The sequence below is a fragment of the Ursus maritimus genome, unplaced genomic scaffold, assembly GCF_017311325.1.
Source record: "Ursus maritimus isolate PB19 unplaced genomic scaffold, ASM1731132v1 scaffold_3, whole genome shotgun sequence".
Taxonomy (NCBI): Eukaryota; Metazoa; Chordata; class Mammalia; order Carnivora; family Ursidae; genus Ursus; species Ursus maritimus.
The window spans coordinates 8,601,958-8,629,363 of NW_024425563.1; the positions used below are offsets into that span (position 1 = coordinate 8,601,958).

General features: G+C 35.3%; 1 protein-coding gene across 1 annotated transcript in view; it reads right to left on the reverse strand.

Annotated features, from left to right (window-relative positions):
• CNTNAP2 (contactin associated protein 2) overlaps positions 1-27,406 on the reverse strand; it is a 1,324,851-nt gene that overhangs the window by 1,013,127 nt on the left and 284,318 nt on the right. The window contains exons 5-8 of the mRNA XM_008697394.2: positions 16,582-16,785; positions 11,943-12,127; positions 6,306-6,449; positions 2,972-3,236 (exon numbers count right to left, since the gene is read on the reverse strand). Of these exons, the coding sequence (XP_008695616.2) occupies positions 2,972-3,236; positions 6,306-6,449; positions 11,943-12,127; positions 16,582-16,785 (798 nt within the window). The remainder of the gene's footprint in view (positions 1-2,971; positions 3,237-6,305; positions 6,450-11,942; positions 12,128-16,581; positions 16,786-27,406) is intronic.

Sequence of the window (27,406 nt, forward strand, 5' to 3'; positions counted from 1 at the left end):
TACTCTGAGCCAAAGGAAATGCATAAATCTGTATTCTCCACTCACTAAGTATGGTCCTAAATAGAAATAAATATAGTGGAATGTTTTATAAAAGTTGATGCTGCAACTTGGAAAATATTTTCACAGAAAGATAACCCGCTTTGCAAAGTCAACGTTACTCAGAGTTTGACTGAATTTTACAAGTTGAGTCCACTGTCAAGACTACTGAGATCTGAAATCAATCACAACGTAGAGGGAAAAATACGAGGAGGGTGAAAAAATACATTGAATACTAACTTACAGGATTTAGTTTGACTTTATCATCAAAGAACAATGTTGTCCAAGACAGAATAAAAAGGCTTTTGAACCACTTGAATTAGCTTCATCTTGGACCACAGAATTTATTCACTAAAAATAAAACCAAGTGTCTCTCTAATGACTTCCCAATGCACTACTACACAGTGTTTGCGTGTGTGCATGTGTGTGTGCACACAGAAAGGCTAGCAGTGAATGCTTTCCTCTTCTAAATTTTCTGTATCTTCTACATTTTCACAACCAAGCTATTTTAAACATAAAGTAAAAAAACAGGATTGACATACTTCAGTGTTTATGCTGCTGATAAGAATAAGACAGACATAATACGGAACTATTTCCCTTCGTTAAAGCAAACATCGGTGCCCTCGGTCAGCTTACCTTTCTAAATTATTTCCTCAGTATTGCTACTTACGCTAAGTTACTCATACATTTAATTGAATTTGGTTAAGTACTTTAAGATGAAAACTGCCTTCTATGGACTCCATTTGTATTTATAGGATGGATGAATGAATGTAGTCATATACTGGATTCCTTTGTTCTTTCTTCCCTTTGTTTTTCAATAAACACAGTTTAAATGAGTATAAGATATAACTTTTTAAAAACGTATGTGCACCTATATTTACTTACAAATCTTTCTGAAATTTGAGCAATGATAACTGATAAGTTATCGTATACACTATATGTATAGGAAAAATAAATATTTGGAACAGTAAGGTATTATTATCATTGGAATACGTAAGACCAAGGTTACCGACATGTTGAAATTTCCTATCAGTTTCCCTTAATTTGCACAGATTCTTGGCTAAATTAAAAAAATTTCTCAAGTCCAATTTTATCATATTTAAGCAAATCTATTAAGGGAAATTAGTCATTGCATATTGGATTTCTTTTTTCTTTTTCTTCCTTTTATTTTTTCATAAACACGGTTTAAATTAGATGAAAGTATCTTAGAGTCTTAAATTAGACCAAATTAAATTAGGAAATGTTTATTGATCTTGACATTTAAGATCCTATTATTTCCATTATAATGATTCCTGTTACAATGGAAAACCACCAGGAATTTGGGTTTGTTCAGAGAATGTCAAGAGGGAGAGAGGCCTTCATACTTCTATGTTTTTAGTCATTAGAAAAGAATAATTATAATAAAATCTAATGTGATGTTTTTCAACTGTAGTAAATATTTGTATGTGTATTTGTTTTATGTGTTTTTCTGGTCTCTCCAGATATTTTCTATTTGCTCTAAATCTCCCCAGGTGAATTTATACTGGGAAGTAGTGATAAAATATGGTTGACCAATCATTTTGACTCCAAAAACTCAGGGGAAAGCAAAACTAACAAAGCAAAAACAGAAAAAGTAAATATCTAAGTATTTCACAATGGCTTTCGATTTCAATAGTTCAGATACACCTCTGATATAATGGTCCCTCTATCTTCTTTGAATCCTTCTCAGTAATAGTCTATATGGCTATGCCCTACAGAAACACCAAGCGCATTTTATGAAAAGACACATATTCTTCANCAGGAAATATTCTGTTAATAAACACTAGTTTAAAGGGCCACGGTGTTAACTCTACAAACATTCCCAGAGCACCCCTAATGTAACAGGGGCTATTCTACACGCTAGAATAGAAGAACAGGCATAGCCTCTGCCCTCAAAGAGCTGACAGCCTACAGGGCAATGACATGGACACAAACAATATAATGTGTTAGAAACCATGTCAGGTGTATACATATGGTGTCACAAGTGAACATGGAATATTTTGACATCAGAGCCAGCAGTCACGCAGTTGAGCATTTTGTCATGAACTTCCTCTCTATTTGGTACATCTGTATAAGCTGCTCAGTCTATGTTAATTTTCTCTGTCTTCTAAGTAGTTCTCCACAAAATAAAAACATCTACTGCAAGGAACATCAAGAAAAATTTGATGAAAACTTTTACCATTTTAGAGTCCCCTATCAGGACTAATTTTTATTTACAACATCTCACATTTTGCTATCCCAGCTTTCTTTGTACCATATTAATCAAAGAATATAACAAGGTTGCTAAGTTTGTTCAATTAACAACAATATTACCCAAGCCTCAGTTTATCATACTACTGTGAGGTTAATTTTAAAAATTACCCTGCTAGGCCAATCAGTCTTCCCTCAGTTGATACATACATCTTATCATTCCTCTTTGTACTCACCCCTTGTTGTTGTTTTTCCTGAAAATTTGCATAAACTTAGCAAGATCACTTTGAGGTTTTGATTCAAGCAGTTGCATATACCTTTAAAGTCAATTAAATTAATATATACTTGCTACTAATAGTAAAAGGTATTTGAATTCCATAAAGTCAAATAGTACCAGGCCTCTTATATCAGTAAAATAGACATTCTTTGTAAACATAAAATATTCACTTAGAGTAATGTCCATTGCCCTCTTAACGTGAACAAGCAGGTATAAGCAATAGAAGATCTTGGTGCTCTGAGACAGTCTCAACCAACTTCCCTCCTCACCCACCCCTCACCCTCTGAGCAAATTTCCAGTGTTCTCTTACTCAATCAGTACTCTGAGCAGCCAAGTAAAAATCTCACCAAGTCTGAATTCAAACATAACCACAAGCACGCAACACCAACAAAACAAAAGCATTGCTAGCTGTGGAAATGACAATAGCAGTTTCAAAAGGATTGCACTCACCTGAGGAAATATCTATTTGGCTCATCTTGGTCTGCGTGACGTTGATGTGAACACCAACTTTGCTTTCAGTGAGGTCAATCTCCACATTGCCCAAATTATCTGCAAACTGACTGAAAAGCAGGAGACCGTTTGGGTTCCAAGTCCTGAACTGGAAACTGACTGAAAACAGGTCCTGGTTAGGCCGTCCTGGCACCTCCAGGTAACTGGTAGCATTGAAAAAGACAGGCACTGTGTAGGGCTCCACGCACGAGAAACTCAAATTTCCCTGCAAAACAAAAGGGCATGCTTTGAGACAAATGCAAACAAAGCTACGGTCTATGGATGTCAATGCAGAGCCTGAGCTTGTGCCAAACTCTCACACACAGCAGCATGATTTGGGTTCGGCACCCAGATACCTCAGCATCACTCTACTTGGAGTGTGTATCTAACAGGGTTCAGCGGCTGACTGTCAAGATGAGGAATTAGCAAGAACCCTCTATCATGGAGTCGAAAGACTGATAGCCTGATAGGATGGGATGTGTCCCTGTGTGGTGGGCATGAGTGTGAACCACTGGACTTTCTAAAGAGGGCAGAAAGCTGCTGCTCCCCTCCCCCATTACTGATGATGCCTCAGCCAAGGAGGAGATGCCACCATGTTCTTCTGGATGGCCTATGTCAAGTGTTTATTTATATATAACTAGTTTCAGTGGGAACTACGGTCATTTGGTTATTTGTTAATTGATATTATGGGACAAATATTCTTGTTTTTTATCCCCATACCTAATACATGAATTAATATTAACTATGTAGCATCAGCAAAATTGTGATTTCAGATTATTATATTAAATTACCATGAAGTGTGCATATATTATAATGAATTAATGCTTCTGAAAATAAAGTATGAATGTACAAAATGAAAACAAACTTGTGATAATTGAAGCCTATTCCTTTCTTCTCACTCTCCCTCTATTTTGTACCAAAAAAATTTGATTTAACCATTCAGACACACTAAATGTTGCATTCGAGTGTGTAAGTACCTTCCGTTTAAAGGTCTGAAAACTTATGCTTGCTTCCAACTTCTTTTACCCCACCATAATATTCTGAGGAATATAATTTATTCACATTTTCATCTGGTCCTTCAATTACTTATTTCACAACAACACAACACCAGGATATTTAGGTTTAAAAGCATCATTCTTCCATTTCAGCACATTAACCATAATATCTAAGGCAGGCTGTCCCTCGGAATTAATATTCAAACTAAATTTGCACTGTAGCTTCACAGATAATTATTTTTAACTACTTACTTTTACTGGTGCAAAGAACTGCCTTTGCCTAATAGTTGAGATGTTATAACTGACCACATACCCATGTTGTGGGGAACGTCTCCCAACAAAATTAAAGGTCCATTCTGAGTAAAGGTGCTGACTCAGAAGTCAGTGTATAATAGGTATTGGAGGAGGTCAACAAAAAGACTTATGACTGCCAGTTAATCCATGAGCAGGACTTGGACAATTGGAGACTTCTCTGCTGTCCTCGGAATGTATGTTCCCACTCCAAGGATACAGTCTTGAGATACAGATGTGGTGTTGAGGCTCTCCGACCTGGGTACTGAACTGGTTAAGACCTCCTGCATCCATAACTGAATCCAGGTAAGACCTCTATATAAACTTTTAAGGCTTTGGTAGGCAGGTGCAGAGATGTAGTCATCTTGTGGCTTCCCAAGACAAGCCTATAACTTCCCATGCTTTTTTTTTTTTTTTAACATGTTCAAGTGTCTTAAAATTCTGATTATTATTATTAAACCTACCACCCACCAATGTGGGGTGGTCTGTCTCTTTCTTCCATCTCTTCCTGCCCTCTGCATCCAGGGGCTGGTTGCAGGAAGCTGTCCAGGAAGCTGTCCAGGAGGCTATTAGGGAATGGGTGTGTACATGGAACTCATATGAGTGCAGGGTGAGTGTTGAGTCAATTTCACTGAAATACCAGCACCTGATGTCTTTGAAAGCAAATTTTCCTCATAAATATTTGTCCTTGTAGAGTTGCTTACAAAATGTCTCACTTTTCTCTATCCTGCTTAAAATTTTAATATGTACATATATTTTTAAAAGTTTATTTTTTTTAATCTACAAAATGTGTATGATAACATCTCTGGTCATCCTGTAGTACTATTCTCAGACTGTCATCAAAGTAATAACATTCCTAGCACAGTGCCTGGTGCCTATAAATGGACCTATTAACTATTTTTCTCTATAGTCAATACATTTTATAAGATAATTTCAAAGTTCACTTTTTATTCAGTATAAATTCATTCTTTTGAAGAAAAATAATTAAAGAAAAATGTCACATTAAATTATTATTTTATGCCATAATAATTTTCATACCCAACCTGAACTCCTATTTATTCATGTGGGGGTTTCTATTTGTCCAATCATTTTGTGAAAACCCTAGGCTCAACAGACCACCAGAGCTCTTTTGCAACAGAGTGTAAGCACTCCTAACATTGTCTACTGTCAGTGGCTCTCAAATGTAGGTCTCTGGAATCCCAGACTCTCCCAAATAACACTTTTAGGTTGAAGTGAACTCCTGTTCTTGCAGACCCATAGGGAACACATACTAGACTTTTCAGATGGTATCTTTCAGGGATCCTAAGCAGTATCATGGGGAGGCAGGTATGCTAGAGCAGTCTTCAATTTTTGCTCTCTGCCTCGAAACAGTTAAACCTGGAAACAACTCACAGCAGAGCTGGAAGAAGATCACTATCAGGTTCTCAGTCACAGCTTTCACTATCCAGTGGCAGTCAATCCTTATTTAACTGCCTATACTTGGTATGTTTAGGGCTTTCAAAAAAAGTGCATTTCTTTACTTACCTGGGTGAATTACCTTTGGAAACATGTAAATGAATATAACAAAGTTCCTGGATGCAACACTTTTAAAATATTGAACTAAATCATAAACAAGAAATGGAGAGTCATACACAAAACATCTGGAAACATGATGCTGCCAGTTTATGGGCTGCCGAACTGCTGGGACGAAGCACACACTGAGGAATGCCTGCGGTATGTTCCTCTGATATGTGAGTTCCAGAAACACTGGGTCAAAATCCTGTGCCCCATCTGAGTACAACTTACCATCTACTGCAGGCTAATTTAACTCAAAAGCCATGATTTATTCTCAAGAGTATATCCACTATCTACACTTTTTTAGGTAATTCTAAAGTTAGTTTTACACTGTTGAGCCCAACACAAGCATGATGGCAAATTCTATGACCATGTTGTTGTCATTCAATAATCCAGAAAAAACAAAACTTCTTTGATTTTTCTATGAACCACTATTTTGGAGTGAACAATCTTACCACATTTGAGGGCTCTAGTTTCTTCCTTCTCGCAAGATCAGTTATATTGATACCATTGTAATTAATGCTTTCCATGCAGCCTTTGAAGTTCTTTCTACTGCTGGAACTTGGCTTCCCAGAGAAAGGTATGCCTCCGAAGGTTATCTTTGAGAAAAAGAAAAAAATGTAAACATTCACACTGCATTCAACTTAAAAAAAATATTCACAATCAATTAGACAAAACTATTAATACAACCAAGGTCAGTTATACAACCAAGGCCTGTATATCTCTCCCAGAATATACAAACATTTTTTTCTGCCTCCAAAATCTGTTGCATATTAAATTATGTTGTTATGGAAGTACATAACAGTATTATTAATTCTGGAAATCAGATTATAACTTTAACAAGAAAATAGCAATAATTTCTTATAGATGAAGGCATTTTATAAATTTTCCTGAAATGTTTTAGATTTTATACAGCAACCTTCTTTTATTAATATTAAAAACACATTTTTATGCTTATCATTCAAAGACATACTACTGATAAATGCTTCTAGTCATCATGAGATAACCAGTACTAATATAACACATGATAAACCTGATGTAGTATATAGACTTATTTTAATTTAAATGACCATTAAAGTCAAATATTCACTAGGCTAATTTTTAATACAGAAAACAGTTCAAAAAGTCTCACTACAATATTGTTTAAGAACATATTAGGAGATGGGGGCTGATATTTGAGTACTATAGGCTTAGAAATATTATCGGTCTTCTGAATCCCAAGGAATAAGGTAAATGCCCTTTACTGTGACTCTCTGGCTACCATCACCTATAAAAAGAGAGTATGTCCTTTTCCTTATATCTTTGGCCAAATTAGAGTACTATAGTGTCAATTTCCTATGATAAAAAAATTATATTTAATATATGTATTGCCATAATGACATTTACTGCTAATAGTGAATTAGTGGTAAATAAATCTAAATACTAACCAGAGCTGCAATACCAAGATATATAATCCAGATGTTACTTCTCTTTTTAATTATTATTCAATGCTACCATTATCAACTTTTCCTATAAAGCTCTGAAAATGAAGGCAATAGTTAAGACATTTTTGAATGTCAAGACGTCATATTTGAAACATAAGGCACAGATCTTTGTGTTCTAGGAGGCCTTTAGCAAATTATGTTCTTTTATTTAGTGTCATGGCATTTAGATGCTTAGTTATTGTGGAAAAAAGCACAAATTAATGATAGTTTATGAGACGATATAAAAAAACAAAAGACCTCACTTAAAATAAAATATGTTAATAATGTTGAATGTGTATCATTTACCATAAAGAAGGGAAAACTGAGGATAAATATATAGAAATGAATTAAGAAATGACAAAAGTAAAATTATACAGTAATCTAAAATAGAATTATTAGGAAAATATTTTCAAGTGGCACTACAATGAACTTATTAGGTACTAAATAAATATACCTAATACCAAAGGTAAGAATTATTGATAATATGTGGAGTGTTATACTTCCTGTCTACAGTTTACTTTACCAATTCTTTCCCAGTTGATGGTAATAAAAATCTATGCCTGACAACACGCAGCACCGCATTTTGAACATTATTACTAAATACCAGTTTAAATATATTGTCTCATTCTTTTTCTGTGTGCTGTTGGGATGATGATTAAACACTCCTGTGGTTTCTCTGCTTTCAGCAACCCTCAGCACATGTCCTACATCACCCTCAGAGGTGCCCTAGTGAAGCAACACAGCCTCAATTTGCCAGATTTCCTTACAACTAAGAGATGTGGGTTCAAATCCCAATTCCTAATGTAACTAATCCTACGATACTAGGTTGCCACTTCTGCTGATTATGTATCTCATCAGTAAAATGAAGTGCCTGGACCACAAAATATTTTCTGATGTTATAATTATTCAGAAAGTAAAAAAAAAACATTGTTGTAATTATTAGATTATTCATCAGATATTCATATAACTCATATGACTGGCTTATTAATGATACTATCATTCAATAACAACCCGGACTCTAATGAAATAACCACATTGACCATTTTGTTAGCTACCAAGAGTTTATAAAATGTGGCAGAGATTGCTAGATACTTCTAAGTGTCCTTTCTCCCTACCTTCTTTAGGAAAACAAGACAGCTTTACAGCTGTGCACACTGAAGCCAATATATGGCATTTACGAACCTCTTTCAATCAAGTTTTGGTCTCGTGAGATTAAAGTAGTAAGACTGTGTGACTCCAAAAACTATAATTAAAAGGGGAAGGGAGCACAACCTTCTTTACTCTTCCTTCCCACTGGAATGCAAGACAGAATGTCAACAGCTTTCTTGGAGTGATTTGCAGTGGGGCTGGAGAAGCAGCAAGGTAAAAGGAAACTGGAGTCTTAACGACCATGATGCTGCCATTTGAGCCCAGGGCTCCCCTCCTACAATTACCTTTTATATGAAGAAGAATAAACACGCATCTGCTACATGCAGTCTAATTAATCATAACTGATACATATGGTGATTTCTATTACTTCCTATTGCCTCCTCATATAATAATGCTATGACAAATGTGCTATTACATTAATTTTCCAAAAGGGAACTATGATGTGTCCACTGTCACACAACCAGTAAGGAGCAAAAAGGGACTCGAACCCAGGCCTTTTGTTCCAGTTTGAGCCATGCAATTGATTCTCTAAAAAATCCTAGCTGGTTTTTCTCTAAAATCTTAGCCTAGTTCTGCAACTATCAAGGGGCATTCATTCCTCTACCTCCCAAGCAGAAATGTATTGCAAAGGCAATGGCATAACATCCACAGGGTCTATCCTGGAACTTAGCTGAAGAAAAGAGAGAAGCCAGGCCAAACATCAGTGTGTGGCTGAGAAGAACGATGTGTATCTGTTTACCTTTATACCCTTCCGAGGGTACCATGTGGCCAGTAGCTTGCCTGCCCATGTCTCTGGCACACTTTGCAGTATAACTCAGCTCCAGGAGGTGATAAGGTGAACTCTTCAGCCACCTTCCACAAAAAATGCCCACACTGAGTTACCTCAAAGGAGCAAACTTGTTTTCTACTGCTTCTTTCATGATGTACATCTCTGGGAATAGTGGTAGGTATTAATTTACCCTTGCAGTATACTGAATCCTGCTCATACTAGCTCTACAGCACTGACTGTTCAACAGAGCCATTATTAAAAATTGAATTATATAGTTTCAAGTTACATTAAACAAATAGTAGCTACTAAGAACTCATCTCTATATTTTTATTGTTATATATATTCTTGAGATTACTTACATTCATTGTGTCTATATATGATGGGAATACCCTATCATGTGGTGTGCTATAATAAATATATTTGGTCTTTGTTGCCAGTTCCTGGCACAGGGCTCCTAAAACCCTTGGAATATTCTGAGTGATAGAAATGTCTTCAGTTATTCATAACAAGCCTCCTTTGGGGTCTGAGTCTAGTTCCTAGGTGGATGAGTCAGAGAGGTATGTGTGAAAACACTGAGAGACTGACTCAACGGACTCAGGATTCTTTATCAGTAAATTTGAATTTCTTCTTAGTGTCTGTCTCTAACAATGTCCCAGGCATTGTCATCTACAGCTGAGATTCTCAAAGATGGCATGTATATTCATGGGCTTCAAAGTGTCCATGAAACTGCTGACCCTGAGTGTGTGCATGAATATTCATGAATTTCATCACAAACTCAATACAGTCTATGACCCCAAATTTTTAATTCTGTTTTTTGAAAACTGGAATTGTGTTTGCCCATTGCTAATGTTCCAGGATCTCTCATCTCTTCTACGGTACTTCAGAGTTTATTAATGGAGGATGAATAATTCATCTTTAATTTCTCTCATACAGTGGGAGATAAGCCACCTAAGCCAAGAAATGTACTAATTTAGAAAAAATAAAACTTCTGGGATTTTCATCTTCTTTCCCTTGCAACAGTCATTTTGCTTTAAGGAGATTTTTGGGGGGCTACAGTTATTTTCTGATCATCCTAAATTTATTTTAACGTTAATAAAGTCTCAATATCAGGGTTTATATAGCTTAATCTATTTTAAATTCCTATTTAGGAATATATGTAATATATTCACCTTGGAGAAAATTTAGCAACTATTTATATAAAGAAAATAAAAAACACAGTTGTAAATCCTTTTTCAATTATCTTACAGTAAGCATATTTCACATTTTTAAAAATTTATATATAGATATTAACACATACATATGTGTGTGTATATGTATACAAACAACTTCAAAACTGGGGACAAGGCACACTGAGTTGGCACAGAAAACTCAGGTTAGTAGCCACCATACACCTTCTATTTTTAAAGGATTCACAGCAATATTTGACATGCTCTGGGCATTATGTAAAACACTAGCCTGAGCTAGCTGACCATTCTAACATCCTGCTGCACTGCTTTTTGATGATTTCCTGTCCTAGTGAAGGTGGGTTTTTTATCATTTCTCTAATAAAAACAGTGTCGCATGAAAGTAAAAGTGGAACAGAAGATGAAGATGGCAGTCAAATCCAGTTCCAAAATCTGAGGAGTTGTACCAGGCAGGGACACTCATCCCATTAGCAAGTAATCATTGTTGTTTTAAGAATTAAATAAAAATTTTTTTTTTTTCATTTATCGGTGTTTTTTTTTGAATGGCTACTGAGTTGTTAGGACATAAACATTTATTAAGTTGTCTGGCTCTAACTATTACAGAATGGTCTAGGACAGCTGCGGAAAAATTACTAACACACTGAGGGTTCCATGGAGTAAGAAAGTTTGGAAACCCCTTGCTGAATAATATTTCATCCTATTTATTTTACTGTTATGCTCTTTTTGTTCATTTAGTGTTATCCCTTTTCTCTGGAATATATAACACTGTGATGAACATCTTACAGTACTCTTATCTCTATATGTGATTAACACTTTCAGTGGACATTTTAAGGTTGAACTGCTCTCTAAATAATTTATTAAAAAGCCTGAAATGCCTACTTGTATAATATGGGAATATACAGTTTTTATGAGACCAACATGATTATTTTTTGACCTCTGATCATTTAGAGCATAAAATATGTCCTTTTATTTATGGACAACCTCTTAAAATATTCTATATTTTACTTTATTGGTTCTATGATAATTATATCTGAGAAAATAGAACCCGACAAAAGAATTATCTATAGTCATGAAGTCATAAATTACTTAATATAAATCAGAACTCAGGATTTCTTAGTCAATATTTTGTAATAAATATTAGGCATTTCTGTATTTATAATATATTGTCTATCCTCAAGAATAATATGTGATATTTATCATAATTAACTATCGATGGAAAGATTACAACTTATATTTGTTCTGGACTTACTAAATTGCCCTGATGATATGATAAATGGTCTGTTCCCTTTAAATTATTACTTTGGTATCAAGATTTCTAAAATATTTCCGATACTCATAATTACAAATTTAGAAATGAATAAAATGACAGTATTAATAGATTAGTCCCTCAAGTCGAAAGATAATTTTTCCTTGGAGAATAAAACGAACGGGGCAAGCAGGTATGTGACTGACAAGAACACAAAGACGCAGTAGGAGACTGAGGCAGCTACTCAAGATTGAGCACAACGGACGCGTCCTCCAGCTCACCTCGTAGTCCAGATCCAGGTAGTCGAACTCTCCATTGGTGCGGAAGTGCTGCATGCCCCTGTCCAGGGTGAGGTTAATGCTCCGGCCCTGGCGCTCAATGACCACAGAGTGCCAGTGGTGATCATCCAGCAGACTTCCGGTCATCACAGACGTGTGGCCATAGATGGGGCCAAGCTGGTTACTTCCTGAGTCATGGAATGAACAGAAACAAGGCAGTGACACCACAGCTACTCTGTGCAGTAGCCAACCTTCCATTACAGCCACAGGCTGGCACTCCACTCAAGTCCTGTCCAATGACGCTAGCATGGGGGAACCAGCACGTAACTATACTTAACAACAGTTTCATATTCAAAATACTTTAAGCTATTAAAGATCGAAAACACCTCCTTTAAAAAGAAAAAAAAATATGTGAGCTTTTTTTTTTTTTTTGCTGTGCCATGAATTCTGCTAAATTTGATAGGTTCCTTACAAAGTCAGTGCCCCAAGGCTCTGGAGCCCAGGGCTTCGATTCTCATGCTGGCTCCACCACTGGCTTGCCCTAGGGCAAGCTGGCAGCTTCTCTGCCCCGATGCTGCCTCATATAGAAAATGGAGAAAATCAGGGTACCAGCTTTACAAGGTTGCTATGCTGATTAAAGGAATTAGTACATGCAAAGAACTTAACCAACTTCTTGGCATATAGTGAACATTAGGTAAATGTTACCTGTTAACAGTCTTTTATTGTTGCTGTTATTTTTATTATTGGTCAAGAAAACACAGCATGATACTTTCCAGTTTTTACGGACTCCAAAAGCAATAATTTTAAGCACAATGTAATATTTAACGGCATAGAAAATTAACTCGTTATATTTTAAAATAACACCTTGCAAAAATATGTATCTAGCATTAATCCAGCTTTGAAAGTAGATTTCCACGGCAACGAGACTATAAATGAGAGTGAAAGGTTGTGAGAATCCAAAATGTTTACTAAGGTCATCTCTGGATACTGTTTATGTGTTTTATACTATCTTCTATTTTGTCTAATCAAGTATTGCTTTTCATGGTCAGGTAAAACTAAGTGCTATAAAAACATAACATGGTTTCAGAATAAATAGTATAATAGAACTAGGAGAAACACACAATTGATTAAAGCACTGAATGATTTCTTCTTTTTTTTCATTTAGGATGTTAATGACGCCTATACCTGATATTTTCTATGTCTTTCCTAGATCAGATTTTCTTTCCTTCTGATGATGAAACTAAAATGTGCTGTGACTGGAATTGTGATTAAGATTATCTGTGTACACGTGGCAGTGGGGCAGAGAGGGAGAAAGAAAAGTAGGAATACATCTAAGTGAAAGGATACACTCTATTTTATTACTTTAAATAACTAGAAGACTAAGTAGCAGCTAGATATGCCTGATACTTAGGTAATGACATTAAAAAGGCACAGTGTCCGTATGAGTGAGTGCATTTCCATGACTGTCATAAATTCCAATCAGTCAATAAAACTCTGTAAGTAAACTGCTTTCCAGTGAAATGGTGATGATCTTTCTGTGAGGTCAGAGGATCAGGTACTAGTTCCAGAATAGTAATGTCACACCTATATAAAGCACAGTGGCTTTTAAAAGGTTCCTGTGTTTCACTTAAAAAAAAAAAAGAGAGAGAGAAAGGTTTGAGAAAGTAAACATCCTCAAATATAATTCAATTGCTCTGAGTGAGTGTGTGTATTTTTAAAAAGTACTTATATTTTGTTTTCTAATATCTAACTTCCCAAGCCCCCTATTTCTCCTTATCTTCTACTAAGAATCATTCAAAAATGATTTAGGGCTATTTTTTTCCCCAGGCAATACATGAATACACATACATAATTACAAGTAGAGAATATTATGAAGAATTAGTATGTACAACATTAATCACTCATTTCCACCGCTAAACATAATTTGGTCTATTTCCTTCCAGATTTTTTTCCCTATACATATATTTAATTATATACATATAAACTAATGTGTGTATATATAATCATATAAAATATTTATACTATTTTATACTAGTTTTAATTTAATATCTTATAGTACTTTCTATAGAATTAAAATTATTCACAGAGATTTTAATGCATATCAACATATTTCTATATGTTTACCTTTTTATTTTTCTTCAATTTTTGACACAGTAATCAATATTGCCAAATACATCCTTGGACTTAAATCCTATAAACATTCCTCATTATTTCCTTATGGTTACTGTACCAAGATATCTAGGCAATTTTTAGATATCTGAAGACACTGTCAAACTGGTTTCCTGAAAATATTTTCTGATGCAAAGAGCAGTACAAAGAATCTTGTCACACACTCATCAATATTGATATGATTTTTAAATTGATTTACTTAACAAAAATTAGAGTCATTATTTTATTGTGCATTTATTTTATAGATAGTGCAGTTGAGCATTCGATGTTTATAGAATACTTACAATTTTTCTTCTGTGCATTATCTTTTATGTCCTATGCCTACATTTTATCTTAAAGTCTTGATATTGTTAGGGAGTAGTATAAATTCTTACTCATGAATGACATTAAACTTCCGTACTTGACATTTGCATTTTTCAAGTTTCACATGCATTATGATTTTATTTAATGTAAAGAACTCAATATTTTTTTATAATTGATCCAACTTTTTGTGTGATTTTCTTCATCTTTTTCTTATAGAAGTTATTATTTCTATCAGATCAGATTTGAAATGAGGAGTTTTATAATAAAGGGTAAATCTTTATAAACACTGTATCAAGTATTAACAACAAAAAAAACCCTAATTGAAACTGTACTTTTTAGTATAATACTGATTTTCAAAGTAATAAAATTTAATATGTAGAACATAAGCCATATTCAGGAATGTCTGGACCACTCAGACTGATAAGCAAGTCAAAAAGGCAGGCTCTGTTTTTGTGTTCTTATCTTTAGTTTTGTGGCCTTCTACTAGGGTGCATTTAACATGTGAACTTTAGCTATTAATGTATTTTAGATATAATATTTTTGTAGAATTGCTATTATTTACAACAGAAAAATTTATGGAATGTGTGATACCCTCCAAAAACTTCTTGCATAAATCCTGAAATTTTTAGCCAAGCAAGAGACTTAAAAAAGCTTAAAAACAACAAAAACCCAAAACAAAATAGGAATTCGTTCAACTCATTCTACAGCCAATATTTTATTTCTCTGATTCCTGATTCTCTGATTTCTAGTTAGATTATGTTTGAAAAATTCAGTTCCACATTTCTCATCTTTTCTTAACCTATGTCAATAAAACTACTGTCCTTTCTATTCCATTGAGAAAAAATCAACAGTAACCTCTACAGGGGCTAAGCCAATATTCACCTGCCTGTCTCCACCTTAGGTGAATTCAACACAATAGCCACCTCTTTTCTTTCCCTGGTCTCTGATACCACATGCTCTCATTTCCTCCTGCTCACTGCCTAGTACCCTCAGTCTCCAGGTAACACCTCCTCTCAATCTCATTCATACACACAACTCCCTACTAGAAATCTCAACTCTGATGTCTAATAAGCAACTAATATGCATCATGTCCATTTTAGACCTCCTCTATTAGAGAAAACTAATAATCCTTTATTAGAAGAAACTAGAGAAAATATAGAGTGGCCTCTACTTCTGTAAATGGCACTTAAGTCCCTTAGGCGTCTAGAAATTATCCTTCACTTATTCTCTTTCTCATTACAAATCATGCTGAACTTACCACTAAAATCATCTCCAACTAGACCTACTTCCCTGCGCCTTCACTGACAGCCACCTCTCCAAGCCAGGGCCGTCTCTCACTTGCATTACCCAGAAGTCTGGCTTTGACTCTCATGCAAATGCAAGCATTTTCTTTTACAGGAATCTCAGTATACTTTTTAAAAATAAGATTGTGATGCCATACAGTTTAAAGCCTACCAAGAGCTTCTCTTTCTTAAATAATAATAAACCTTTACCATGCCGTACAGGAACTTACAGGGCTTGAACAATCCCCAACTTTCAGATCTTATCTTCTCTCCCACTGACTCACTTCCATTTACCCACACCAGCCTCCTTCCTATTCCTTGAGCATGCCAGATCTTTGTCAGTAATGACTGCTACCTTGGAATGCTCTCCTCCCTAATATCCCTAATATGACTAGTTATAGTCATAACTGAAATCTCAGCTTGTGTATCTTCACGGGGAGAATGTTCCTCAATGCACACTCTACTGTGGACCCTTCCTGTCTCTGCAGTATCCTTTATCATTTTAGCTTATTTAATTGATTTCATACTACCTATCATTATTTGAAGTCACTGCTTTTGATTTAGTTGTTTTAAAATAATAATAATATATTGTCTGACTCCTCCACTAGGTCATAAACTTCATGAACTCAAGGACCTTCTCTATTTGTTCACCACTGTATCTCAGATGCTAGTATGGTACCTTGCTTAGGATGAGTACATAACAATTATTTTTTAATGAATAAGTATACATGGATTAAAACAGATTAAACCACTATGGATTAAAGATTAATTTATAACATAATGAGAACTGTTTTTATAATTTACATTTTAAGGATCAAGCAACATTAACATTTTACTAATGGGAAGATTAAAAAATGGACAGAATGGTGCCAAAAGTCAGAACATACCTAGGTTTAAGCTGAAGACCAGCTTGGCTTTTTTCAGTTCCAGGGTAATGTAATCCCCTTGCTGTCCTTCCCCATGCAAGATCACCCCTTCACTTTCAGAGGTTTTAAATTTCAAGGCAATGACATCTTTCAGTGTTTTCATCTTCTTGTTTCTGAATCTATATGGTAACACAACATGGCCATCAAAGTTGATAACATCAGCCCCTAAAAGAAGAAACAAATAACATTTTATTTTAGTTCCTGTATGTCACCATTCAGTGTGAAATATGCCCACTTCCAATGGGTGTCTGCACAGAATAAACGATAAAGAAGTGCTTTTTCCTGAAAAATCTGGAGTCCTGTGTTCTTGTTCTATTTCTTCTTTTGGTTTGTGTGTTCTGAAATAAATTTTATGGAAGATATTCATAAAAAATGATCAAAGAAAACTTTATTAGTATCAAATCTTACTTTAATTGTAATACTAACAACATAAATTCCATTAACGACTTATATGCTTCAAATTTTAACTTGGCAGTCTGGCGTTTACCTGAAAGAAGTAAAATTTTTAATCCTTGACATATTATGAGAGTTTAATATTTTCCTTCTTAAATGGGGCTAATTACTCATGATTTTTAAATATACATTTTGCTCACAAATTTATTTTTTGACAAAAGAACAAAGAATCCTGGAATGCAGGGTTTGATGGTATACTCATTTTTCTAATGGTTTGTATATTCTACTCTATTTTCAGTAAACTCTCTGGTAGTACCCAGAGTTTATAGCTAAGTGAACTACAAGAAGCTTCTTGCTATTTGTTCTTGGACTTCATATCTGTCTCAAATTTCTTGTTAGCCCCTTGTCTTTGGAAAGGCTGCCCACGTTTTTGACTGCACTGAACAAAGACATCCACACCCATATATGTGTTAGAAGAACAAACACACTATGACTATAGTAGCTCTAATTTGATTTTAGATAATTTTATCGAAGACATGAAATTATATAAACTTTTTAAAAAATATGAACAATTTTGTCACCACCCTCAGAAACAGGTGATGGTGGGGGGAGGGTGGAGGATTAGTTTCTTAACTGGTACTTATTCACACCAGAAATAAAAAATGACATGAATCTTATTTATTATGCACTACTGGTTAGTAGATTCCAAATCCACAGAGTGGCTCAAAGATGAATTGTAATTATTCAGAGCAGATTTTGAGTACAAATAGAAACCTAGTTATCATAATTAAACCTTTGTCATTAAAATTTTTTTAAAAATCCATTTCTTTTAGCTTTTAATTTTAAATAATAGAAAATCTAGTCAAACTGGATAGCTCTAATTACTTTAGAATTACAAGCCTGAATGAAGCCTGCTTCTCAGTTTGGAGCAAGGTCTTGCTAAAGAATTTCACAGTGACACTGGAGAAAAATAATAGCAAGTTTAAAGCCTGTTGGAGAGATATTTTCTCATCTTATGTCCTAGTTCTCTGGCACCTATTTACTTCCATTGCCACAGGGAATATTTGGGTCCCCAGCCCCCAGGTCATAAGAGCATGCCACCCACGGGAGCCTCAGTGGATGTGCAGAGCTACCATGGCTACATTCACCCTTTTTGTGCACTACTTGCCATTAAAAGTTTTGCTCTTATTTAATTCTTATTTGAGAACTGTTGCATTCGAAAAAGTTCAGAAAGAGAAATATAACTTCGCACTTTAAGTGTTCGTTCTCACAGTCAATTTTTTACTGTCCATAAAAAGACCTTCTTAATCAACAAAATTCTGTTCTCTAAGACTATAAATCACAGAGGTTTATTTTACTATGGGGGGGAATCAACCATTAAATTTAGGCTTCTGCTAACACTGCAAAGCCAATTAGACTCTAGCTTAATCATCTATACTGTCACAGCTGAATTCCAATTGCACTATCTTTATCATCTGTGATGAGAGGTAAGAGAAAAAAAGTGGAATCTGATTATAAGATCCCAGGTTGAATTTATAATCCAGCAGTTGGCAGAAATTACTTTTTGTCTTCAAAAGTGCATAAACGAAAAGTCAGGAGGAGGGAGTAAATTCTGAACTCCAGAAAGTAATTTTGCAGTCAATTTCATGTCAGTGACAGTTGAATAATAGACACATCATTGTTTTATACACCTTCAATATATATTAATTGACATAAAATATTCCCCATTCATCTCTCAGGAAGTAAATGTTCGCAGAGCTTGGGCAGAGGAAAGAATTCATCCCTCCCTCCTCTATCTTCTCCTAAACCAAAATCTACAATCAGTTCCAGGTACAGAGTAGGACAAATGTTGGTGCCCCTCTTCCTCACTTTTAGGGCAATGGAAAAAGTGAGAGAAAGGATGGACATGGTGTATTTCTTCAGAGAGTCCTAGATTACAAGCAAAAACATGAAGGAACACTGTTAGCGCGGCCTAAGCTTCATCTTACAAATGGTAAGTGGTCAGTGGTCATTTGAGAAATTGATAAAATGCTCTGCAAGCCACACTTCTTACATTATGAAATCAAACTTGTTCTTCTATGACTGGGTTAAAGCTTGCATAATATTAGCCTGCAGATGTGAGCTCAGAGTTGTCTTTGAAATCACAAAATTCCTAGAAATAATCTGTGATATAAAATTCATACAGAAATACATACCATACACTTTTAAGAGAGTCTGGGATATTTTAAAATCTATCAGAATTTAATTCTATTTCCTACAAAAATATATTTAAATTTCATTTGACATCTAATAATATGTTGTGCTTATTTTAGGACAAGGCACCTTTTTCCCCCTATTACCCTGATTGCTTATCACTCCCTAGAATTAAGTTTTCTATGCAGTGATTAAATATGTATGGTTGAACTGTTTAAGCAATCTGAGCAACAACAATGGCTAGTCAAAGAGTGAATGCAAAATCACAGTGCTTCCACAATTTTGTTTCTAACAATAACTCAGAGAGCTGGTAACGTGCCCAGTTCATCAAAACATCATGGGAGAGAAGGCTTTTTGCTTTTCTTTTTAATTTCATTGTTAGTCTTTACTTTCTGATTTTGGAGAAGATATTTTGGAGAGGAGGGTTTACCATCTAAAGATTTTAATATTCAAAAAAATACCTTTGCCATATTTTTTACGACAAATATATTTACTATTGACAGGAAATTAAACAATACAGAAACAGAGAATATATAAAGTGAATCCCAAACAGAAGAGATCACCAATACGATCAATATGGGTAAAAGGCTGGTGCATAGCCTTCTAGATGTTACACATCTATTTATCTATCCACCTCTCTCCCTATTTAATGTATGAGATTGCCCATGCATTATTATATATAGATATACGCATAGATGTGTGTGTGGAAATGTGTATGTGTGTGTGTGTGTGTGTGTGTGTGTGTGTGTGTGTGTATGGTGGCAGTGGAGATAGATGAAAATGTCATTTCCTTTGGTTATGGTTCAAAATGTTCACTGATAAGCAGCTCGAGTTTTGAGTAATACAATATTTATAAATGTTAGCCGGGAAATTGTGTGTTTTAGCTAATTAGTATGTTTTATTGACCTTCATGCACCAAGGAACTTATATAAAGTAAGAATATATATAATTTGAAATGGTAATTTATCCTATTTAGTTGAAAAAATGAAAAATGTAGGGGCACCTGGGAAGCTCAGTCGGTTAAGCATCCGACTCTTGGTTTTGGCTTGGGTCATGATCTCAGGGTTGAGACTGAGTCCCGCATGGGGCTCCATGCTTGTCCTGAGTTGGCTTGAGATTCTCTCCCCCCCCCTCCCCCCTCTCCTCTGGAAGTAAAGTTTAAAAATGCTATAAAAGGTGGAATTTGCTTAGTTTTGCAAAAGTTGCTTAAGTGTAAATCTATGTATTCTTTTTCTAAGTCAGAGGTCAATATTTTGCTTTACAAAACAGCATGTCTGCCATCTTTACTCTCTTTCCACTCACTTCTATTCTGACTGCATTTATCTCTACCTAACATATTTATGTGCTTATACATTTATAGCATGATACATACTCTCCTCCTCTCAAAATGTATGCATCAGAGACTTTGTGTTCTTCCACCCTCCACCCTGATGCCCAGTACTTAGTGCCTCAGAAATAGCTGATACTCATTCAGTGTTTATTAAATGATTATGTTGTCATTCCTATTTCAATAAATTGGATTACAATATTACAGACACTACTGTTCTATATTTTTTCATTAGAAATGAGAATCACTAGGTTGCAAGAAATTTCAGGAATCATTCTGATCCTTCTTGGTGCTATAATTATTCATATATCTAAAGTTTCAACTGTCAGAGAAAAAGAATGGTAATATTAGGCTACTTTTTGTGGTCAAGGGGTGGAATGCATTCCATTATTATTAATGGACTCAGTATTATTCAACTAGCAGACATTAACTCTAGAGGAACATAATCTATCTCATCTGCACACTGCTTTGATCTGATTAATTTCTTTCTTCTAACCCACTGCCTTTTCTTTCAATGTATCTGTGGTTTAAACCTAAATAGTTAAAATAGATCCCAAAATGTCAATAACAGCTAATATAGAGTAATAGCAGCAAATGAGTCTTCTCCAAATCCTTCCAAAAATTATCTAGATATAGACTGTGGAAAGTCACTTCTATTTTCTGAAAAAATAAAACAAAAACAAAAACCTTCAAGGCTCTTTCATAAAGGTCAACATCTCACATTCTGTGCAATATTTCTCCTTAAAATGTGTTGCTTTGCCCTTAGGTACTTGGAAACTCATGGTAGAATAACAACAACAACATCAGAGGAATCTGGTGTTATTTTTACATAAAACTGGACTCCAGTATCTAACTGCCTAGAAGATCCACACAGACCTTCCACAGGCAAATCTAACTCTATTAGTCCAACATGTAATTCCTTCTCTGGGCCCATGCTCCTGCTCTTGTATCCACTATCAACTTAAGACAGAGATCTGAGGCTTTCTTCAGCATCTCCCTGTCTCAAGTGCCCACATTCACTCAGTTCAAAGCCACATGGAATAGAGCGCAACTATGGTTTTCAAACAAATGGCTTACTTTATATGCACGACCACCAGGCTACCATCACCTCACACAGTATCTACTACATTAACATCACTGGTGGACAATTCCCATCCTCCAGTCTAATTTCCCTTAAATCTGTCCTCCACACAGAAGCTAAAAAGATCTTTCTGAAATAAACTTTGTCGCCAAAAAATTCTTCAGCATGGCCTGCAAGACCCTCCATGATAGAGACCCTGCCTTCTTCCACAGCTCACATTTTAACGCCATTTTTCTCTTTATGTGTTAACTGTAGTAAACCAACTGGATCCCTTGCTCACAACCTAGTACTTTCCCTTGTGCTGTGATCTCTTCTTTCAACAAACAGCTATGTGTGTATAATCTAGTTTAAGTTTTAAATCTAGTTTTAAATTTAGTTTAAGTTTAGGCATCCTCCATGTTTCAGAAATTCTCACCTACTAGAAAAGCTTTCCTTGTATGAAATAGCCCTTGCCAAACGTCCCATGGCACCCCTGCACACTTTCATCCTATCACTTCTCATCTTTTGTTAAAAAGATCTCTTGATGAGTCTGATTTCCTCTGAGGATTTTAAGGTTTCCTAAGGTACAGATTCTGGATTGTTCTACTTTGTATTTCTGGCACAATAAATACTTCTTAAACTGATCTAAATGTAAATGGTGTTTGAGACAAGGCAAAAGGAGAACTCCGCTGTTTTTATTTTCCTTCAAAACCATACCTGGTACAATGAAGTTTACTAAGAGTACAGACTTATGCATGATTTAGTGGCATGCATTTATATAAATATTACAACTGTGGGCTTCTGATGTGAATAGTTTAAAACATGAAATGCTTTTATAATACACTGGAGTTCTTTCTTTATAAGTCAAAGACTAAAACATTTAACTCTAGTATGAATTTAAATACAAAATGTATATATATTTTTCTTAGAATAAATTTAAAAGACACTTTCTTTTTAACGAATTTAATACTAACTTGAGATATGTATACTGATATTCTATAATATTCTATAAAGAAGCAAGATGGACTTGCTCTCTATATTTTTTATTATTGGATTTATTTCATGAGAAAATATAATGTGTGATGAACCATGATTTGCTAATCACAAGGTGGGCCCACTTGAATAAGACTCAGGGAAATATTAGTAATTTTCTGAAATTATATTATTCAACATCGAAAGACCAAAAAAAAAACCCAAAACTGAGGTTCTCCCTGTTTCACCCAAAATGGTCATTCTCACACTCATACCCCCACACACATAACACACAGGACATCAGAAAATCAGACTGATATAAGTCTGAGCAGGGTTATAGCTCTAATATATCTGATAATGCAGAGATAATAAGCAATTTCTGAAAATTAGCATAAAATCTATTTGTAGGAAATCCATGTGGAAGCTATTTTTATTTATTTTTGTAAATCAAAAAGTCAAACAAATTAGACTTGCCTTCTCTGTGATAATATTGCTGTTTACTGAAAATAGCTCTACAGTTTTTGACCATCCACAATCTATTTTTCTGTTTAGGAGAAGACTATCTAGAATAATAAGTCTTAAATAAATATTCCATGGATGAAAAAGGGAACCAGACATCAATAAACCCCCAAAATGTATTTTATTATTCCTAACATTTATTCCAGATATTTTTTATCACTATTCAGTTAAACTTACTTCTTTTTCAAGTTCCATTTAAAACATTGTTGTCAGTATTGGGGCCAAATTTCAATACTACATAGGCTAGAGGATAGCAATTTGATTTAGGGACTTGTTCTGAGGCACTGCTTTCACGGTAATTTATATAACACTGAGGAAAAGATAAATTATCCTTGACCATTTCTTGAAGCTGCCATTGCATGTTTCCACTTTCCCCTCTGTAGTAACTGTGTCTTTCATTGTCTGCATCCTGGTTTTCACATCTCGGGCTTTGCCCCTTCCAGGATAAGCCAATTCCTACAAGCACACTCTCCAAATACAAACCAACCAATCTAGAGCCCACAGCCCAGCCCAGTTATCTCCTCCATCAGGCTCTCACACTCAAGGCCACTATCCATCTGTCCTAATCACCTCAAGTTAAGTAACAGACAACCTGGGACAATCCCTGTGCCCCAGAGCCTCCTGCCCTGCCTCACCTATTCCTTCCTGTGGAAGCCACAATTAAGGCTCTTGCCTTCTGACTGACCCAGTGCTTCTCCTTGTACTCCCCTGCCTCCCCACCACTATGTCATTCCTCTTGGGAACCATAATGAACTCTCTTTTTAATACCATTAAAAGCCTTAAATTAAATTTTAGATCAATATATTGTATTTTAAAACACATCAATTGGCCTTACTGTATACACTATATATTTTTTTAAGATTTTATTTATTTATCTGAGAAAGAGAGAGAAAGCACGAACAGGAGAGAGAGGGAGAAGCATGCTCCCCGCTGAGCAGGGAGCCCAAAGTGGGGCTCAAGCCCAGGACCTGGGTTGAAGGGTCATGACCTGAGTTGAAGGCAGACGCTTAACCAACTGAGCCACCCAGGCGCCCAGATATTCTAATACACCCTATGCAGAAAATTCCCTTACTGTATCTTAAAAAAGAGAAGAAGGGAAAAATCAAACTTTTGGCCAAGCAAGAAAATCTTAGAAATGTTGGCTAGATATGCAAAAAAGCTCCTTTATGGTACATTTTAGAAACCATTATCAAATGTTTGATATCAACTGGCATCCTCTGAAATAACTTCTACACCCATAGCATTGTGCCAAGAATGTGGGACCACTGAAGTAAAGGGATGAAGTTTTAAGAAAGAATAGGTAAACTCTCCTGGTAAAACAGAAGTAAGATGGAATAAGGAATCCAGAGATGGGAAAACAGCATATTTGACTGTTTTATAGAGCTCAGTATGTCTATGTGACTTTGATATATAAGGGTCATGTATCATGGGCAGGGTTAGAATTGGTACATGAAGGACCTAATGCTCCATGCAGAAGTCAGGAGTCTTTGTGAGTAACCATGGCATCTTTAGAGGAAGGTGAATGCTCAGATTTGCATCTTGGAAAGTGATCTCCTGTGTTGATTATCAGAGAGTGGGAAGGATGGAAGACAGTATGGAGGAAGAGATAGCAAAGACCTTTCCCCCAAAGACGCTGATGGTCTAATAGTGTTGACAAAGGTTATACCAAGCCATAATTCGAAGGTAACTGTCATTAAGGAATGCAAAGCTTTTTGATGATGCATTGTTGCTACCCAGAATTTTTAAATGGTTAAGGCTTCTATAATGATTGAAGATTTTCAGATAAATATTTATAGGCAGAGTTTTCTCTAATGGTATGACAAATCCAATACCACAAAAGCAATAGGATTTTTAATGGAATTGAAACTACCTTAAAAACAAAAACAAAATCTCAAAAATTCCTCTTTGAAATATGAATATTTAAATTCAATTATGTGCACAACCCAAATTTTTAGAAAGAATCTTAGAGGTGTAGCAGTTCTTTAGCTATTCCACATTTAATGCTCTATCTCATTCAAATCCATACCTTAAAAAATAACATTATTCTCAAAATGTAAAATCGATATTTTTCCAAACAGTATACACTTCCCCAACGGCCTCTACAAAGTTTCCTGGACAACTGGCAATATAGACTAAGTGACTAATAAAGATGGTCATTTTATTTACTTACTTTCTATACTTCTCTGAAAGGCAAATGAGTTGGTACAAATGATCTGCACTCACTTGCAAGAGACAGGTCATATGCTTAGTATGTTTTGAGTTTATGCACAGGATGTAGTATATCACAGCTTTGCTTTATTTTTGGTTTGATTTCTCATGGCTTTGGGTGAATCTTTTACATCAACCATAAAACAGGATTAATAAAGCCCAGAATATACACACGTTGTGACACAATGTGCTCTCTCCTCTCCACTAGAGCAGTTGGGTCCTGTCTGGTAAAACACTAAATAGTACTCTGTGGCCCAGTCGTCAGCACACCTCAGTAACTGGGGCACTGGAGGGAATCTGATTCACTATGAATCTGGGTGCCGTACATTACTTCATGACACCCGCATGCCTACTGAGTCCCTGGTGAGCAAGCTGAATTAATTTACTTCTAAAAATGAGTAATGCTCCTACCACTTATGTAGAAAACCAGCCATGACAGTGCTTAAAAAAAAAAAAAAAAAGAAAAAAGAAAAAGGAAGTGCCTGAAATCAGAAGTCATAACTTCAATGCTCAGAGGGGACAAGCAGGCCATACAAATTGATGTTGCTGGCTAGATGTAAAAACCACTGATCTTTCACTTTTTCACTTTTGATAGAGATACATGCGTAACACAGAAAGTATGTCCCTGATTTAAAAAACAACAATAACAAGGAAAAGATTAATGGCTTTAAAATTCAGTCTTGATAATTGAGAAATAATAGGGAGGGTTTGGGATATATTATGTGAAAGGTGGTCTCTATCCACCTGAAGCTATGCAGCAACTCTGTTGGTATTCAAATGTTCAGTTTTCAAGAAAGGTCAGAAATCTAACATTTTAATGAAATCTCTCTATTTAAAATGCTGAACAGCTGATTTGGGGTCATATTAAGCAGAGGCTGCTAGCTAGTGCCTCACAGATTTTTTTATTTGGCCGCACATCTCTTTAAACTTGAATATTATCAAAACAGAAGACTAAATGGATCATGATCACTCTGAAAATTTCATTTTCCATGATATAATTTATCAGTGAATTGTTGCAGTATGTATCAACAAGCAATTTTATTTCTTAAAAGGCAAATTCTTTAGAAAACTCGTTGGCTAGTGCTAAACAAAGAAAGAGTGAAAGGTTAAAAAAATAAATTCTAATGGTTAGCATACGATACAAAGATATACCAGTCTATGCTACCATAATAACATAAAAAGGAAGGAAGGGAGAAAGGGAGGGAGGGAGGGAGAAAGGAAGGGAGGGAGAGCATAAGGAAAAAAAAAAAAAAAACACCATTAATCTGAGCTTCATTCATTGAAATTTTGGATAGAAAACTTTACATTTTTTCAAGTACTACCAATTAACAAGTATAGCTGACCCTTCATTACTGGCAGATGCTGTATGTGCAAATTTGCTTACTCACTAAAATTTAGGTACATCCCCACTCATGGACATGTGAAGAGGGGCCAAAAATTTGAGTCACCCAACATTGACATTACCAGCTCAGGTCAAATAAGACAATGCTCTAGGTTCTTGTTTCAGTTTTCATACTATTAAAAAAAAAAAAAAAAAAAGTGTCCCTTTCACAATATAGTGCCATGTTTTGCATTTTGTTGTTTTGGGGATGATTCTGCTTTCTAAATTGTCTCTCTCCCAAGTGCAGCACTGAAGTTCTGTGCAGTGCTCCCAAGCTGCAAGACAGTCATGATGTGCCTGATGGAGAAAATGCATGTGTTTGATAAACTACGTTCAAGCTTGAGTTATAGTGCTATTGACTGTGAGTTCAATGTTAATAAATCTACGAAATATACTAGATGAGATGCTTTTAAATACAAAGACAAATAAAGCAAGGTTATGTATTGATTGGTTGACAAAAATGTAGTGACCAGAGTCTCATAGGAACGCAACCTGCGTTTCTTCTAGGAGCAGTGGTTCAGTATTTGCTAACTCAGTCTTCATGGCAACTATATGTATAGGACACAACTACTGTGGATAATGAGAATTGACTGTATTTACATTGCATTCATTCCTTTAAATAGCCAAATAAAGAGCCATTTTAAAATACCACATATATGAAAGTGAAAATATAATAAAGAAATATCTAAATTATCCTTGAGGAAAATGATAGCAAACTGTAAATCTCTTCACA